This window comes from Arachis ipaensis, chromosome B2 (genome assembly GCF_059453495.1).
Source record: "Arachis ipaensis isolate K30076 ecotype BB chromosome B2, ASM5945349v1, whole genome shotgun sequence".
NCBI classification, from domain to species: Eukaryota; Viridiplantae; Streptophyta; class Magnoliopsida; order Fabales; family Fabaceae; genus Arachis; species Arachis ipaensis.
In genome coordinates this window covers 65,488,484-65,508,036 of record NC_142437.1, presented here as the reverse complement: position 1 = coordinate 65,508,036, position 19,553 = coordinate 65,488,484, and the positions used below count along the sequence as shown (strand labels likewise).

The window sequence follows — 19,553 nt, the reverse complement described above, 5'->3', positions numbered from 1 at the left end:
TCTTTTTAATTGGGTCTCTGCACTATTTTTTTTTCAATTAAGTCCTTCTTAGTAGTAATTGGCTTAATTTTATAGGAACCCAACTAAAAAAAATGAATTGGTATAAGGACCTAAATAAAAGGAAAAAAAAAGTGTAGGGACCCAATTAAAAAAAAAATTGGTGCAAGGACTCAATTAAAAGGAAAAAAGGTAGAGGGACCTAATTGAAAATTTTACGAAACTATAGGGACCAATAGAGTAATTAAACCTTTGTAAATTGTATGAGAATGGGATATGAGTCTGGTGATTGAAATTGATGAATTAATGAGTTGATGAATTAATGAATTTTGGGTCGGATGCCGTGAAAGGTAAGATTGATAAGCACGAGAAATTGAAATGATGAGAATTTTGATGTAGTTTTTATTTGAATTGGTAATTATGGAAGTTTGTATTGAATATGAGAAGGGCGTTGGATATTGGAATTGTGAACTTAAATGGTTTGGATATGAGTGATTAGGTTTGGATGGTTAGAAATTGATGAGTGAGTAATTGAAAATGTGGAGTGTCTAAGAATGAAATTGGTATTGAATTGAGTGTGGTTGATTTGGTTTGAATTGTGAATTCTTTGAAATTTGGCAAATTCTATTTTTATGTAAAAATTAATTTTTGACCAACTTTGATGGGGCATAACTTGATCTTTGGAGTTTGGAATTGACTGAATTTGTCTTAAATCGAAGATGGTTATAAGAGCTCCAAAATAGTTTAAAGATGAAAAAATGAAGTTTTGTAGAAAAAGTTACGTACCTTGAAAGTTAGGTATAAAAAATTGAACTCTATGATGTTGTAAAAAACCAAGATTTTTGGTTTGTGTGGCCACGCACCATATGGTGCGTACGCACAGAACAAAGGAATGGAAGTGCTCGTGCGTATGCATGATGTAAGACCCAAGATTTTTAGAAAATAAATAATGAATTATTTATGTTTATATATATAGTTTTATTTCTAGAAAATTGCCTTTACTAAAAAGTAAATAAATCAAAGTTATGAGACTTCAAGTTTTAAGTTAATTCGGATTTATATAAATTTCAATTACAACTAGATACTTTTTATTAATTAAAATTTATGATTTGGGTTCTTCCTTAATTAAAATTTAAGGTTTTAGTAATTGAAGATAAAAGAGAGTTTTATATATAATTTAAATTAAATAATTAGAAATTTTGATTAATATTATGAACTAAAAAAATTTATTTATTTATCTCTAATTTTAAATTAGAGTATTTAATTGATAATAATTTATAATTTAAAAAATAAATAATATTATTAAAATTAATTATATTGATTAAATTTGGTTTTAAATTAAAATCCTACTCAAATTCTAAATTTTCAATACTAAACCCTAATTCCCAATTCACGGATCCTAACCCTAATCTCCTTTTATATATAAAAGGAGATCAGTAGATGGTTCTTTACTCGACAAGTGTCTAACCTGTCTGAACGACACATGGCACAGTAAAGAGCAAGGGTATCAAAGTAAATATATATATAGAATGACAAAACTTAGACATTTAGCGGCAACTTTTTTCATAAACCACTGAATTTCAAAATTCAAAAACTCAGATCTCTCTCCATCGTTCTCTTTGCCTGCCGGTAGCGAAGCTCAGCACCGTCACCAGAGTAAACGCAAAAACTTTGCTCGCAATGCAAACAGAAGAACCGCCGTTAGAGACTTTTCATCTGTTTCCAAAAATCGAAGCTCGATCCCTACGCAGTTACTTAGCAAAGATGGCTGTCGTGGCTTATGGCCGTCACCGGGGAAGCAATCAGGGATTGAGCTCATCACCGTCGAGCAGCAGAGATGAAGAATAACAATCCAGAAGTGATGATGGTTGTTGATGCAGCAGCGAGGAGAAAGAACAGCGGCAGCGGCGAGTGGTGTTCCTACCAACAGTGAAGAAGGAGTAGCTAGAAGCAAGTTGATGACATGGTGAAGAGAACGAGAGCTCTGAAATCCTACCATCGACGGTGTTACAGAGGTAATTTTTTTAAGTAGAAATTTGTTTTATATTTTCTTAACACGATGTGATTCACCCTTATTCATAGATCTGGCTTTTACCATTGTTAGCTCTATGTAGTGTCTTTTAATTTTTTTAATTGATGCGCTCTTTCTAATGATAAAAGCTAAGGAGGGATAATAAGGAAAATTGGAATCGGGCAGAGTAGATGTAAATGCTGAATGGTTTTAATTTGCTTTGATTTGGTGACTCAATGTTGCTGCATTTAGATTCGAATACCATGAATTAGACTTTGTAGTACTCTTTTGTTTATTTGACAGAATGAATTCATGGAGGGTTTTGTTTTCTTCTACTAAATGGAGCTAGAATTTCGAGTAATTAATCATTAAATTCTGCTGCATGTGTAGCCTGCAACTGAACACTATGCTAATTCGAAGACATGCTTCTTTCATATTCTCTTCAAGGATTGGTTTATCTGATTATGTTCTCTTTTCATATCCTCCTATGAGACTATGAGCCATATTTATTTCCTAAATTCTTCAATAGTATATTTTGTTAAAAAATATTTCGGCAGCCATGTTTGTATTTTTTAAGATACCTACATAAACAGGGTATTTATTGTAGTTATACATTTTCAACAGGTGCGCATAAAAGGGTTCATTCAAATGAAGAGTGGTCAAACTGTTGGAATGCTTCTGAAATTTGTGAACCATATAAGTGCATACAGTAACTATTTGTACGTTGTCTCATATAAAATGTCTCATACAGTAACAGGGTACTTATTGTTGTTATAAATTTTCAACAGGTGCGCATAAAAGGGTTTCATTCAAATGAAGAGTGGCCAAACTATTGGAATGCTTCTGAAATTTGTGAACCATATCAGCGCATACAGTAACCAAAGGACGCGCACGCGTGAATGGTACGCCCAAGCATGGCTGAGGCTGAAGACAGTGACGACGCGCACGCATATGTTATGCGTACGCGTCGATGTGCAAAAATTCAAGGGACGCGCACGCACAAGGGACGCGTACGCATCGGTAAATGAGCGTTGCGCTCTCTTTGAGAACGCTAGGTTCTCCTGAAACTGCAACCAAGTACTTTTTCTGACCCACTTCATCAAAGACCAAAAAGCCTACTCCGAGTACTTGATGACTGAATTGGAAAGTGTATAAATAGAGAAAATTTTGAATTCATTAGGTCGGGGATCTTTTACCTTTTCTTTTAGTTCTTCTTTTTAGGAGTTCTTTAGAATTTTCGATCTTCTTTTGGATTTCTTTCTGTTCTTTAAGTTTCTGCAATTTTTCTTTTCTGTTTTGAGCTAGAGCAATGATGAATTAAACTCCAATTTTATTAGGGGGAGGAGCTCTATTGTAATTCCAATGAATCAATGAAATTCTCCTTCTTCTCAATTCAATTGTGTAGCTATTGGGTATCTTCTGCTTTTACTGTGAATTATTCACTATGGAAGGGGGTTTAATTCAATTGAATGTGGGTGTGAGCCTCAGAAGGGGAATCACCTTCATTAGAACTGAAGCTCTATCCTTCACTCCTCTCTTGATCAATACCATTCGGGAGGAATTGAGATCTTGAGAGTTAGTGTGGCTTATGGATGAGAGATATGCACTTAACCTCTTCTCATGACAATTAGATCAAGGAATTGGCAAGGTTGATTGTGATTAGAGAGATTGGATTGCCAAGGAATTGGGATCCAATCAATTTCAATCCGCCATAGATCTACTCATATGATTGAAAAATGAGTTGAGACCAATTTGATTCATGATGGATTACAGTATCTCCAATCCCTGATGAATCACTTTCTTTGAATTTCTTCAGTTTAGATCTCTATGATTTTACTACAATTCACATTGTTCAATTCTGTTTTGATTTCCCAGCACCCAATTTCCTTTATTATTCATGCAATTTAAGTTTCCTTGCAATTTAGATTCATCAATTTGAATTTCTTGCACTTTAAGATTCAGTCATTTACCTTTCTTGCAATTTAAGTTTCAGCTCTTTTAATTTCTTGCACTTTAAGTTTCAGCAATTTATCTTTCCTATCATTTAAGTTTTAGCCAATTTACTTTCAGCATCTTAAATTTCTTGCACTTTACTTTCTGTCAATCCAATTTCACTCAATTCATCAAATATTAGCTTAACTAAATTCATCACCATATTAAAGTTGTTTGATCCATCAATCCCTGTGGGATCGACCTCACTTTCGTGAGTTTTACTACTTGATGCGACCCGGTACACTTGCCGGTGAGTTTGTGTGGAATCGATTTTCCCTCATCAAATTTTTGGGGCCGTTGCCGGGGATTGATTTAGATTGACAATGATTAAGTAGGTGATAATCTAGATTAAGCATTTTTTGTTCTTTGTTTTTGCTAAGCATATTAACTGTTTGTTATTTTGTTTATGCTAACTTTAACTTTACTCTAGCAATAGAGTGTTCTATCTTTGTTTTTCTTTGGTTTGTTTGTGTTGTATACCAGGAGGAAGAAGAGGTGCATCCACCTCTTTTGATTCTGAGCTGGAGAGAATATTCTTGAGATTGAGAAGAGAAGCAAGAAGGAAGGGAGTGATTGGAGAAGAAGAATCAAAAGGGAAAGATCAAGAGATGGAAGGTAACTTCCCTAATCCACCAGAGGAGGTAGCCAACAACAATGGCCAACCTCCAAGGGGAGTTCTAGCATCATACACCTTCCCCAATCCAAGAAACTGTGGGAGCAGTATACTCACTCCTAATGTTCATGCAAATAACTTTGAGTTGAAGCCTCAACTTATCACTTTGGTGTAAAACAATTGTTCTTATGGAGGGGGTCCTCTTGAAGGCCCGAATCAACACTTATCTATCTTCTTAAGGATATGTGAAACTGTCAAGACAAATGGTGTGCATCCGGATATCTACAAGTTGCTGCTGTTTCCATTCTCTTTGAAGGATAAGGCATCCCAATGGCTGGAGACATTCCCCAAAGAAAGCATCAACACTTGGGATGATTTGGTGAACAAATTCCTAGCTAAGTTCTACCCACCTCAGAGGATCATAAGATTGAAGATAGAAGTGCAAACATTCACTTAAATAGATAGAGAATCACTGTTTGAGGCATGGGAGAGATACAAAGCTCTGATTAGGAAATGTCCACCTGAAATGTTTAGTGAATGGGACAGACTTCAGAATTTCTATAAGGGGTTGACTCTAAAAGCTCAAGAGTCCCTAGATTACTCTGTAGGAGGTTCATTACAACTAATGAAGACAGCTGAAGAAGCCCAGAATCTCATAGACACTGTGACCAACAATCAATACTTTTATGCTCATCAAAGGCAACGCCAACCAGCTCCAAAGAAAGGTGTATTAGAATGTGAAGGAGTGGATACTATCTTGGCACAGAACAAGTTGATACACCAACAAATCTAACAGAAAATGAAGATGATGGAAAAGAGAATTGATGGACTTCAAGTGGCTGTAGTAAACACAGCAAGCCAACCTTCAAATGGATGGAGCCAAAGTGAAGAAGCTCTTGAGAAATGCAACTATGAGCAGCAACCAGAACAAGTCCAATACATGCATAACACCTCAAGCTCTTCTCAAAATGACTTCCATGGGGATACTTACAATCCATCATGGAATAATCATCCCAATTTGAGGTGGGGTGATAATCAGAATTCATGGCAAAGGAACCACAATTCAAACAACTCCCGCAACACACACAACCAAAATCACTCATCCAATAACACTAACCAATTCAAAAACCCACAAAATATATATCACCAACCCCACAACAACTTATAGAACCACCAAAATAACTTCTCCACATCCACATTCTACCCACAAAATATACCTGCAACTAATTCAAATAATTTCCAGCAACAACCATCTCAGTTCACACAACCATCACCAAATCCAGACTCTCAGAGAATCTCTAATCTAGAGATATTGATGGAGAAGCTAATCAAAAATCAAGAGATGGCAAGACAAGATCAAGAAGCTGCAAGGAAAGTTCAAGCCTTGATATTAGAAAACCAAGAGGCCACCATGAGAAATCTTGAGAGACAAGTAGTGCAATTGGCCAGACAAGCTGAAAGACCAAACAATGCTTTTCCAAGTGATACCATTCCAAATCCCAAAGAAGAGTGCCAAGCAATTCAACTCAGAAGTGGAAAGACATTGAATAATGGCAAGGGTGACAGTGAAGTAGCAATTGAGGAGAAAGACCAAGAGAAGCTCAAGAAGAAGGAGGAAGAGTCACAAGCTCCAAGGAAGGGAAAACAAGTCATGGAAGAGCATCCACAAGAACAGAGAAAGGAGGTGAAGCCATATATTCCACCTCTGCCATACCCTCAAAGGTTGCAAAGAGAGCTCAAGGACCAGCAATTTCTCAAGTTTTTGGAGGTTTTTAAGAAGCTAGAAATCAACCTACTACTTGCTGAAGCTTCAGAGAAAATGCCGTTATATGCTAAGTTCCTCAAAGAACTCATTAACAAGAAGAGAAGCTGGAATGAGAAGGAGATTGTGGTCTTAACCCAAGAGTGCAGTGCAGTAATTCAAAAAGGTCTCCCACCAAAACTCAAAGACCCTGGGAGCTTCATCATATCATGCACCATAGGCAATATGACCTTGGAAAAAGCTCTTTGTGACTTAGGTGCCAGCATCAATTTGATGCCTCTCTCACTGATAAAAAAGCTTGCAATAGAGGAAGTCAAACCCACCAGAATGTCACTTCAAATGGCGGATAGATCACTCAAAATACCCAATGGGGTTGTGGAGAACTTATTGGTGAAGGTTGGAGAGTTCATCTTCCCGGCCGATTTTGTCATTTTGGATATGGAAGAAGAGGGACACAACTCAATTATCTTGAGTAGACCCTTCTTAGCCACAACAAGAGCTATAATTGATGTGAAGAAAGGTGAAATGATCCTCAGGGTGGACAATGAGCAAATGATCATCAATGCCTTTAAAGTAATGCAACATCCACCTAAAAAAGAAAAGCACATGAGAGTGAAAATGATAGAAGAATTGGAGGAAGAGCTACTTGAAGCCAACGGTCAGGAGGAACAAGAAGAGGAAATAGAAATAGAACAAGATGTCTCAGAAGAACAAGTAACTGAAGTCTCTTCTGAAGACAAGACAGAGGAGGTGTCAAAGCAAGAGTTGAAGCCCCTCCCTCCCCATCTCAAATATGCATATCTTGGTGAGGGAGATAGTCTTCCAGTAATCATCAATTCCTCTTTAAGCATGGAAGATGAAACAAAGCTGATTGAAGTATTGAAAAATCATAAGACAACTTTAGGGTGGACAATTGATGGCATCAAGGGCATAAGCCCTGCAATTTGTATGCACAAGATCTTGCTAGAAGAAGACTCAAAACCAGTGGTACAACCCCAAAGAAGGTTTAACCCAACTATGAAGGAAGTGGTCAAAAAAGAAGTGATGAAGCTGTGGAATGCTAGAATCATATACCAAATTTCTGACAGCTCTTGGGTGAGCCCAGTTCAAGTGGTGCCAAAAAAAGGTGGCATGACTGTCATTTTTAATGAGAAGAATGAACTCATTCCCAAAAGGACAGTGACAGGGTGGAGAATGTGCATTGACTATAGAGGATTGAATGATGCCTGACGAACAGGTTTCTGTTTAGTAAAGAATTTTTATAAAAATAATCGCATTGTAAGTATAGTTTCTAAACCAATAGAGAATCCTTTCGTACAAAAGTTTGGTTGTCACAAGTAATAAAACCCAATAAAATTTATAACCGAAGTATTTAAACCTCGGGTCGTCTCTCAAGGAATTACAGGAAAGTATGATTTATTATTGGTTATGGAAAAAGTATATTTTATTTTGGATTTTTAAAATAAGGAACAAGTAATTTAAATGACAAGAAAAATAAATTAATAATTAGAAAATCTCTTGGCAAGGTATGAGAACTGAAAATCCTATCCTAGTTATCCTTATCAGGTGTGATGAGAATTGGATTTTACTCCCACTTAGTTAACTCTTACTAAATAAAGGTAAGTCAAGTGGATTAATTAACTTGATTCCTCAGTCCTAGTCAACTCCTATGGAAAGACTAGATTTAGAGAGATCCAAATCAATCAGCAATCCTAATTTTCAATCAACTATTGAGTCTGATAACTCAAGCGTTACCAATTACTTAACCAAAGCCAAAGGGAGAAAATAAATCTAAATTAAATTGAAAGTATCATAAATAGAATAAAACAATCATAAATATGAAATACCTCAAATTGCATTAAATAGAATATTCAAATCTTAACATGAAAAGTTCATAAGCCAATTGGGCAACATAAGTCAAATACAAATAAAAATATTAGAGTAAATAAAAGTAGAAGAGAAATATAAATTAAAGGAACATTAAACCTGGAATTGGAGAAAATGAAGGAATCCTAATCCTAAATCCTAAGAGAGAGGAGAGAGCCTCTCTCTCTCTAAAACTACATCTAAAACCTAAAATTATGTATATGAATGTTGTATTATGTTCTATGAATGAATGGATTGATTTCTCCACTTTATAGCCTCTAATCTGTGTTTTCTGGGCCGAGAACTGGGTCGAAAACAGCCCAGAAATCATTGTTTGCGAATTTTGCCACGCTGGTTTTTTGTCACTGCGATGCGTCCGCGTGGAGCACGCGTTCGCGTCGCCTAAATGTATGACCACTATAGCAAATTATATATCATTTCGAAGCCCCGGATGTTAGCTTTCCAACGCAATTGGAACCGCATCATTTGGATCTTTGTAGCTCAAGTTATGACCATTTGAGTGCGAAGAGGTCAGGCTGGATAGCTTAGCAATTTCTTCAACTTCTTGTATTCCTTCCACTTTTGCATGCTTCCTTTCCATCCTCTGAGCCATTCCTGCCCTGTAATTTCTGAAATCACTTAACACACATATCAAGGCATCGAATGGTAATAAAGGATAATTAAAATTGACAGTTTAAAGGCCTAGGAACCATGTTTTCACATATATCACAGAATAAAGAAGGGATTGTAAAACCATGCAAATTATATGAATAAGTGGGCAAGGACTCGATAAAAACCACTCAATTGAGCACAAGATAAATCATAAAATAGTGGTTTATCAACCTCCCCACACTTAAACATTAGCATGTCCTCATGCTAAGCTCAAGAGAAGCTATAAAGGAATGAATGGGAATGGTAAATGTATGAAATGCAACCTATCTATATGAATGCAACTAAATGCAAAATGTTTCTACCTACTTGGTTAAAAGTAAATAAGCTCTTTAAGACAAATATAAATCAGATTCTACTAATTCAAATCATACAGTAAAGATAAGTAAACTTGTAAGAAGATAGCTCATGAAAGCAGGGAACATAGAATCAAGCATTGAACCCTCACTGGAAGTGTATATGCACTCTAATCACTCAAGTGTATAGGGTAATTCAGTCTACTCTTCTCTAATCATGCTTTCTAAACTTTGTTCTTCATTTAACTAATCAGCAAAAATTTAATGTACTAATGCAAACATCATGAGGTCTTTTCAGGGTTGTAATGGGGCTAAGGTAAGGGTGAGGATATATGTATGACCAAGTGAGCTATAATATGAATCTTTAATTAACCTAAGCTCTTCACCTATACACACACTCTATGTACTTCTAAAATCATGCTTAGCTACCCAAAATTCCCATTTTTTTGCATATCATACTCATGTATCAACTTTTCATTAATTTTATCACATATGCATTGATCTTTTCCTTAACTTAACTTAGCATTGGGGTAATTTTGTCGCCTTATTTATTTACTTATTTTTTGAATTTTTTTTGGATTTTTTTTAATTACCTATGACGCGGATGCATCAGCGACGCTTACGCGTCGCGTGCATTTTTTTTTAAATAGAAAAATAAACATAACTTATCAATGCACATGGATTTTTAATTTTTCTAGTCTCACATGAGTAGGTACCCAAATTTCCAATATTTTATCAAAGTAAAAACATAACACATTCCCTTATTAACCCATGTTCCCACAGTTTCCCTACACTTAGTTGATACACAATCTCTATCTTAAGCTAACCAAAGATTCAATTGGGGTGATTACTTGTTTTTCCGCTTAAGGCTAGTGATGTGGTAAAATATAGAACAAATGGGGATTAAAAAGGCTCAAAGTGGCTAACAAAGGTAAATAGAAGGGTAGGCTATTTGGGATAAGTGAGCAAAAACAAATGATGGCCTCAATCATATGCAAGCATGTAAATACACTAAATAATGGACATATAGACTGAAACAAAGCAAAGATTGCAATCATAGAAAAGAAAACACACAAGAATAAAAATTTATGGCTAAATAATGTAACCATGTAATTAAGCTCAAATTCTCACAGGTTGTGTGTTCTTAGCTATAACCCATGTTCCAAATACAACTTCTAACAAGTTTAACAAAAATTTTCAATTTAAATTAGTGAAATACTATAAAAGAAAAAGGTCTTGCAGAGAAACTCATCACTCTTATTAACAAAGACATACATGCAAACAAACATGCAAATGCAAACAAGCAACCAGAAAAATAAATGATTGGTGTTGAAAAGAAGGTAACTAACCCACAGAAGTCGGTATCGACCTCCCCACACTTAAAGATTGCACCATCCTCGGTGTATGCTAAGATGTGCAAGTAGACGGATTGCTTCAACTGATGCTTTTCTCCAAAGATTGTGCAGATAGAACTTGTTTGTTGCCCCATTTAGAAGCTTTCCCTTTCCCTTCTTTGGTGGCCAGACTGAAAGAAGAGGAAAAAGAAGAAAAAGTAACCCAGAAATAAAGATAAGAAAATAAATAAAGTCTAGGTGGGTCAATGCCAAATAATGAGGGTCTCAATTACATGGTAGCTACAACATGCAAGTGAGAAAATAATAGAAGCACATGGCATACCAGTGGTTCAAAAGTTTCAACAATGGGGGAGAAAGTGTGGGTAATACAAGATAGTGTAAGTTCATGTCAATGCAAGATAATATAAGTATCATGAAGGAGTAGCATTGACTTATGAAGAATAATACCCAGTCAGAGTAAAACAAGTCATGAAGCACCAGAATAATTCAAGAAAAGATGTAATAGTTGCATAGGAAAATTTTACAACAATAGAAAAATAATAAATTTAGAAAAAAAAATATGCACAAAATTAAAATGCAATGAATGAAAGTATGCAAATAAATTAAGTAAAAATAGAATGAAAGGAAAGAAAGATGAGAAGTTAAAGAGATGAAGAAAAAAGAAAGTAAGAAAGGAAGAAGAAAGAATAAGAAAACATAGAAGAAAGAAGAAAGAATGATAATAGAAATATAAGTAGGATTGAAGAAGAAAAGATAGGAATTTTGGCACTGATCTGGATGAGCTGTGCGGCGCAGGCGACGCAGAAGCGTGGGGCACGCGATCGCGTGACCTAATTTGTGCTATTGGTGCGAGTGCAGCCTCGTGTTCGCGCAACTCTCTGTTTCATACTCTCATTGCCAAAATTTTTGGATGACGCGTGCCCGTGGGCGACGCGATCATGTGAATGGCCATATTTTGAAGACTGACGCGGATGCGTGGGGCACACGTTCGCGTCCTAGGGCTTGTGCTTCCAACATCATTCCAGCCCTACTCCACCATAACTTTCTGCCATACACCTATTCACGTCGATTTTGCAGGGCCACGTGTTCGCGTGGGTGACGCGGACGCGTGGGAGGCTCTTTTTCAGAATGACGCAGACACGTCATTGACGCGGTCGCGTGGGCATGGTTGTGCCTAAGGCACGCCTCCAGCCACGCTTTCGCGTGACTTTCAGTTCAATTCTCTTTTCTTCAGAACGCACCTATGACGCGGATGCGTCAGCGACACTTACGCGTCGCATGCGTTTTTTTTATGCAGTATGCAGAATGCAGATGACTATGCAGAAATTATGAATGAACACGAATGAAAATAAAATAAAATAAAACTAAGAACAAAAAGGACAGAATATACCATGGTGGGTTGTCTCCCACCTAGCACTTTTAGTTAAAGTCCTTAAGTTGGACATTTGGTGAGCTCCTTGTCATGGTGGCTTGTGCTTGTAATGATCCTTGAATCCCCACCAATGTTTGTAATTCCAATATCCTCCGGGATCCCAAACTAGTTGCATAAAGCCTTCAAGCAAGTTAAAGCAAGTGACAAGGCCCCAGGAGTGTTGATTTTCAGAATGAATTCCAGGATCCCAAACCTTGCTTTTGCACTTGTCTTCTTGTTGATCACCATGATTCCATCCGGGTGGCAAGCAATCTGAATTCTCACTAAAGTGGCCAAACAACTTCCTAGACCCATTCAGTTGAGCTTTACACCAACCTTTGCATTTAAACTTTGAGCTTTCCACCATATTGAATCTTGCATGACGACTCCTACCACTAACCATCTCCCTCTTACTCTTAAAGCCACAAAGAGCTCTGAGTTGCCCATCTGTCTCAAGCAAAGCATATTCAAGTGGACTAATTAAGTTTAGAAATGAAAGATTTACCCACTTGAATGAAGGAATAGATGGTGATGGCTTTGGGGGAGAAGTCTCCAACAGCATTGGCAAGGTGATTTCCAGCTCCATTCCCTTGAGTTCTTCTTTGACAACTTCCACCTCTTTGCAAGCTTTTTCAATATCAACCTCTTTCTCTTGGTAGCTTTCTTCCAATTCGATCTCTTCTTCATTGTTCACCAAGGGTATGGGAGGTTGTGCTTCTTCTTCTTTAATCTCCATGTCAAGTTCAATGGGAGAGGATTCAATTGTGGATAAGAATTCATCAATGATTGAATCCATCTCTTGATCATCCCCTTCAAAGTCTTCAACTATGATATGCCTTGGAGGTTGTACACCCTCCTCAACATCAATTTCAAGCTTCTTAGAGGGAGGTTTTATGACTGGAGGTTCCCATGGAGGTTTCGCATCTCCTAAGTCTTCGACCACTTCTTTCTCTTCAATGATTACGGCTTCCTCCAATTGTTCCAATACAAAGTCATGCTCCTTACTGTCCATCGGAGTTTATAGTGTCTCCTTCATGCTATGTTCTTCATTAGATTCTCCATATGAATCCATGGGGTTCCTTGAGTGTCCGAACGTCGGGAAGGTAATCGATTGATCGCTTGCTCCAGTTGGTGAAGGGTTGCATGAAATTTTTCCACTGTTTTCTTGAGACGATCCTGTGATTCTTGTTGTGCTCGGCTATCATAAGTAGGACCATAAGGCTCTTGGATTGATGGATATGGATATGGTGCATATGGAGGTGGTGGTTCTTGGGAGTAATTGGGTTGAAATTGGGGTGGTTCTATGTATGGTTCATATGGCTCATAAGGTGGTTGGTATGGTGGATAAGGGTTAGGGTCATATGGAGGCGTTTGGTTGTAGGGGGCTTGTGAGTATGGTGGTTTAAAGGTATGTTGGGGAGGCGGTTCATAAGCATATGGTGGGCCTTGTTGGTAACTACAAGGGGTCCACCATATCTATCATCTTGGTATGCACCTCAGAATGGCTCTTGACCATAGTAATTTGGTGGAGGTGGTTTGTCACGAAAGGGTCCACCATAACTATTGTCTTGGCATGCATTGTAGGATGGTCGTTGTCCATGGTATCTTGGAAGGTGTTGTTGCCGAAAGAGTTGATCAGATCCTCGTGGCTCCTTCCATCTGTGATTGTTTCGACCTTGATGCATGTTCCTGTTATAATTTCCATTCCTTGCAACAACATTAGAACCAAACTTGAAACCAGAAGGGTGAGAATTCATAGTAGCTAATAAAAATTAAAAACAAAAACAAATAAACAAGCAAAGGAAAATAAAATAAATAAAAGAAAGTTTGAAAAAGATTTGATTTTAAGATTAGAAAAGATAAGATAAGTTAGGTAAGAGAAGATAAGTTTTTAAATTAAAAATTTTTGAAATTTAAATTTTTGAATTTAAAAATTAAATTTTGAATTTTAAATTTTGAAATTTGAATTTTGAAAAAGTCAACAATATAAGATAAAGATTTGAAAAAGATTTAAATTTTTGAAAAGGTTTGATTTTTTTTTAAATTTTAAATTTAAATTTTGAACTTTGAATTTTGAATTTTGGAATTTAAAACTAAGATAAGATAAGATAAAAAATTTTAAAATAAAAATATGAATTTTTTTTCGAAAAAATCAATTTAAAAGTAAATATTTACAATAACCAATAATAAGGCACACGTTTGCAATTCCCTGGCAACGGCGCCATTTTTGACGAACGGGTTTCTATTTAGTAAATAATTTTTATAAAAATAATCGCGTTGTAAGTATAGTTTCTAAACCAACAAAGAATCCTTTCGTACAAAAGTTTGGTTGTCACAAGTAACAAAACCCAATAAAATTTATAACCGAAGTATTTAAACCTCGGGTCGTCTCTCAAGGAATTGCAGGGAAGTATTATTTATTATTGGTTATGGAAAAAGTATATTTTATTTTGGGTTTTTAAAATAAGGAACAAGTAATTTAAATGATAAGAAAAATAAATTAATAATTAGAAAATCTCTTGGCAAGGTATGGGAACTGGAAATCCTATCCTAGTTATCCTTATCAGGTGTGATGAGAATTGGATTTTGCTCCCACTTAGTTAACCCTTACTAAATAAAGGTAATTCAAGTGGATTAATTAACTTGATTCCTCAGTCCTAGTCAACTCCTATGGAAAGACTAGATTTAGAGAGATCCAAATCAATCAGTAATCCCAATTTTCAATCAACTGTTGAGTCTGATAACTCAAGCGTTACCAATTACTTAACCAAAGTCAAAGAAAGAAAATAAATCTAAATTAAAATGAAAGTATCATAAATAGAATAAAACAATCATAAATCTGAAATACCTCAAATTACATTAAATAGCATATTCAAATCTTAACATGAAAAGTTCATAAGCCAATTGGGCAACATAAGTCAAATACAAATAAAAGTATTAGAGTAAATAAAAGTAGAAGAGAAATATAAATTAAACCTAGAATTGGAGAAAACGAAGGAATCCTAATCCTCAAATCTAAGAGAAATCCTAATCCTAAATCCTAAGAGAGAGGAGAGAGCCTCTCTCTCTCTAAAACTACATCTAAAACCTAAAATTATGTATATGAATGTTGTATTATGTTCTATGAATGAATGGATTGATTCTCCCACTTTATAGCTTCTAATTTGTGTTTTCTGAGCCGAAAACTGGGTCAAAAACAGCCCAGAAATCGCTGTTTGCGAATTTTGCCACGCTGGTTTTTCGTCACTGCAACGCGTCTGCGTGGAGCACGCGTTCACGTCACCTAGATGTGCGGCCACTATAGCAAATTATATATCATTTTAAAGCCCCGGATATTAGCTTTCCAACGCAACTAGAACCGCATCATTTGGACCTCTGTAGCTGAAGTTATGACCGTTTGAGTGCGGAGAGGTCAGGCTGGACAGCTTAGCAATTTCTTCAACTTCTTGTATTCCTTCCACTTTTGCATGCTTCCTTTCCATCCTCTGAGCTATTCCTACCTTGTAATCTCTGAAATCACTTAACACACATATCAAGGCATCGAATGGTAATAAAGGATAATTAAAATTGACAGTTTAAAGGCCTAGGAAACATGTTTTCACATATATCACAAAATAAAGAAGGGATTGTAAAACCATGCAAATTATATGAATAAGTGGGCAAGGACTCGATAAAAACCACTCAATTGAGCACAAGATAAATCATAAAATAGTGGTTTATCAATGCCACAAGGAAGGATCACTTCCCTCTCCCCTTTATTGATCAGATGCTGGAAAGATTGGCTAGCCATGCCTACTATTGCTTCTTGGATGGTTACTCTGGGTACAATCAGATAGTGTTGGATCCCAAAAATCAAGAAAAGGCCTCCTTCACATGTCCATTCGGAGTCTTTGCCTACAGAAGGATGCCTTTTTGTGCTGTGCAATGCCCCTGCTACTTTTCAAAGGTGTATGCTTTCTATATTTTCTGACATGGTAGAAAATTTTTTATAGATTTTCATGGATGATTTTTCTGTCTTTGGCAATTCCTTTGACACTTGCTTGCATCATTTAACTCTTGTTTTGAAAAGATGCCAAGAAACTAATCTAGTCTTAAATTGGGAGAAATGCCATTTTATGGTTCCTGAAGGGATAGTTCTTGGGCATAAGGTTTCAAGCAAAGGTATAAAAGTTGATAAAGCTAAGATAGAGATTATAGAAAAGCTTCCTATACTAGTCAATGTAAAAGTAGTGAGAAGTTTTCTTGGACATGCTGGTTTTTGTAGGAGATTCATTAAAGACTTTTCAAAAATAGCTAAACCACTAAGCAACTTGTTAGTGTTGACAATCCTTTTGTCTTTAATGATAGCTGTAAGCATGCCTTTGAAACTTTAAAAAATAAATTCACTACAGCACCAATCATCACACTCCCAGATTAGGAATTGCCTTTTGAACATATGTATGATGCAAGTGACTTTGCAATTGGTGCTGTATTGGGGAAAAAGAAAGACAAGCTGCATCATGTTATATACTATGCAAGCAAGGTGTTGAATGAGGCACAAAAAAATTATACCACCATAGAAAAAGAACTCTTGGCAATTGTATATGCATTTGATAAATTTAGACAATACTTGGTTGGTTCAAAAGTTGTAGTGTATACTGATCATGCTGCTCTCAAGTATCTCATGTCTAAACAGGATTCCAAGCCAAGGCTTATTAGGTGGGTGCTATTGCTACAAGAATTTGATATTGAAGTGAGGGATAGAAAGGGAAGTGAGAACCAAGTTGCAGACCATCTGTCAAGACTACCACAGGAGACCAACCAAGATGTACATCAACCAGTGAATGAGAAGTTCCCAGATGAATATCTTCTCCAAGTCCAACAAGCACCTTGGTTTGCTGATATTGCAAACTACAAAGTTGGAAGGAAGATTCCTCAAGAGTTTACCAGACAACAATTGAAGAAGCTGCTTAAAGAAGCCAAGAAATTCTTATGGGATGAGCCCTTCTTATTTAATAGGTGTTCAGATGGAATGATAAGAAGGTGTGTTCCTGAGAATGAAATGAGAGACATATTGTGGCACTGTCATGGTTCAGCTTATGGTGGACACTTTGGGCCAGAAAGACTAGCTGCTAAAGTGCTTCAAAGTGGATTCTATTGGCCAACCATATTCAGAGATGCTAGAGAATTTGTGCACCAATGAAATGAATGCCAAAGAGCTGTAGGACTAACAAGGAGGAATGAAATATCTCAAAACTTTATTCTAGAAGTGGAATTGTTTGATCTCTGGGGCATAGACTTTATGGGACCGTTTCTCCCATCATACTCCTTCAAATACATCTTGGTGGCTGTAGAATATGTTTCAAAATGGGTGGAGGCTATAGCAACCACTACATGTGATGCTAATGTGGTGCTGCAGTTTCTCCGAAGAAATATTTTCACTAGGTTTGGAGTACCGAAGGGACTTATTAGTGATGGTGGTAGCCACTTTTGCAACAGACAAATGGAAAAGCTGCTCCACAAATATGGAGTAATTCACAAAGTGGTCCCACCATACCACCCTCAGACTAATGGCCAGGCTGAATTGGCAAATAGGGAGCTAATGAGAATCTTGGAGAAGACAGTTGGGATCACCAGAAAAGACTGGGCAAGAAAATTGGATGATGCTCTATGGACATACAAAACAGCATTCAAAACTCCAATTGGAAAGTCACCCTTTTAGCTAATCTATGGCAAATCCTGTCACCTATCTGTGGAGTGATAGTGAGGAATTTAGTTGATGGTTTAGAATTTCTTTTATAGAAATAAGAACTTCGTTGTAAGCATAGCTCCAAACCAACAAACAATTCTCACATAAAAAATTTGAGTTGTCACAAGTACAAACCCCAATAAGAATTAACCGAAGTAGTTAAACCTCGGGTCGTCTCACAATGTATTGCAATGAATTGATCAATTATTGGCTATGAAGAACAAAAAGGGGGTTTGATTTGTAATTGGCAAGAAAAGTAAATAGCAAGAAAGTAAATAATAAGAATTAATAAAAGAAGGAAAAGAACTCTTGGCTAGACATAGGTAATTAACAAAAGACAAATTCAAATTGCAATTTAATTGGAAATTATAAGTACCCACTAAAAATTACCAATAGAAAACAACTCAATTAACACTATCAATCATAGAAAACATCAATGCACTAATAGAAATCCAAGATCCACAAAGTTCATAATATGGGAAGAAAAAAGGAAATAACAACAAAACACAACTTCAACACAAGATCTAAACAAAATTATAACTAGAGAATTCAAATTAAGTAATTGAAACTAAAATTAACAAAACCCAATTCAGAATTTCAACAAAGGAGGATAAAAAACCAACTAGATATAGAGAGAAGTAGGAGTTTCTCCCTCTAGAAAATAAGAACAAAAAACTAGCTAAAATTATGAGTAAAGTTTTAATGATTGGATCCCCCTTCCTTCATCAATTCCTGGGTCTTTTCCATGCAGAATCAAGTGGGATTTGGGCCTGGAGCCTCCCAGAAATCGCCAGGCATGATTTCTTTAGTGAAGTCACGTGCTGAGCTTCACGTCTGCACGTCGGCCACGCGTGCGCGTCATTTGAGTTCTGCGAGCCACGTGTACGCGTCGAGCATGCGTACGCGTCGGTCTCTGCCGTGCCAATCCACACGTGCGCGGCAGCCATGCGTGCGCATCGAATGGTAATAGAAGAGGGTTAAAATATAGCATTTTAAGGTAAAAGAAGCATGTTTTGAACCATGAATCAATATTAGGAAGGAAACACAAAACCATGCATTTTATATGAATAAGTGCGGAAAATATTGATAACCCCCCCAAATTCTACACAAGATAAACCACAAAATTGGGGTTTATCACCTCTTTATTATTTGTTATCTTTAGTTGCTTGATTTACTTTCTTGTCATTTAATTTCTTTTCTTCTTATTTGCAAACCACCCCCTTGAACCTCATAACCGATAACATGCATACCTCACTGTAATTCCTTTGAGAGATGACCCGATATGTAATACTCTCGGTATTTTTATTTGTTTGCACTTGTGAAAAACAAATTAAACTTTGATTGAGGGTTGTTTGTTAGTTTGGAACTATACTTGCAACAAAGTGATTTCTTTTATTGAGAATAAATTCTAAACCGACGGTAACCTTTTTTCATTGAGCTTGAAGTATATAACAAAATAAAAAGGAATTTCGTTTTTCTTAAAAACCATCGACAAGTTAACGTGTAGTGGCTCAATATTAAATAGTTAATAAAAAGAAAGTAGAGTAGTAACGCTTTATTTTTAGTATGATCATGATGTGCTAAAAGTTAGGGTGTTACACAAGAGGTGTGTGCGTACTGATGTCTAGGCATCTTAGGCTAGTTTCACATGCCTTTTTCATTGGTTTTCATTTGGTTTTATGCATTTTCTTGAGCAATAAGTAAGTATTTGGATGAGAATTTCATGCATACCTTGATTCAATCAAACATGATTAATTATGTGTATTTTCATGAGATTTAGGAAAGATTTACTTGATGCTATGAATGATGCAAAATCTTATGATTTTGGCAAGGTTTTGATGCATTTGTTTGGT

At 36.3% G+C, this 19,553-nt stretch overlaps 1 protein-coding gene across 1 annotated transcript; it reads left to right on the top strand.

Moving 5' to 3' along the window:
* Positions 1 to 5,412: 5,412 nt before the first annotated feature.
* LOC148574193 (uncharacterized) lies at positions 5,413 to 17,154 on the top strand. The gene is made up of 4 exons (XM_088505868.1): positions 5,413 to 5,636; positions 6,144 to 6,541; positions 6,632 to 7,321; positions 16,706 to 17,154. The coding sequence occupies exons 1-4, from the start codon at positions 5,413 to 5,415 to the stop codon at positions 17,152 to 17,154; spliced, it is 1,761 nt and encodes a 586-aa protein (XP_088361994.1).
* Positions 17,155 to 19,553: the final 2,399 nt, after the last annotated feature.

What these genes read in the sequence shown, in the direction of transcription:
- LOC148574193 (XM_088505868.1), top strand. Translation starts at nt 5,413, where the DNA reads ATGAAGATGATGGAAAAGAGAATTGATGGACTTCAAGTGGCTGTAGTA. An exon ending in CAGTGCAGTAATTCAAAAAG is followed by an intron (nt 6,542 to 6,631) that starts GTCTCCCACCAA and finishes TTTGTGACTTAG; the next exon opens with GTGCCAGCATCAATTTGATG. An exon ending in GGGCATAAGCCCTGCAATTT is followed by an intron (nt 7,322 to 16,705) that starts GTATGCACAAGA and finishes TTGATATTGAAG; the next exon opens with TGAGGGATAGAAAGGGAAGT.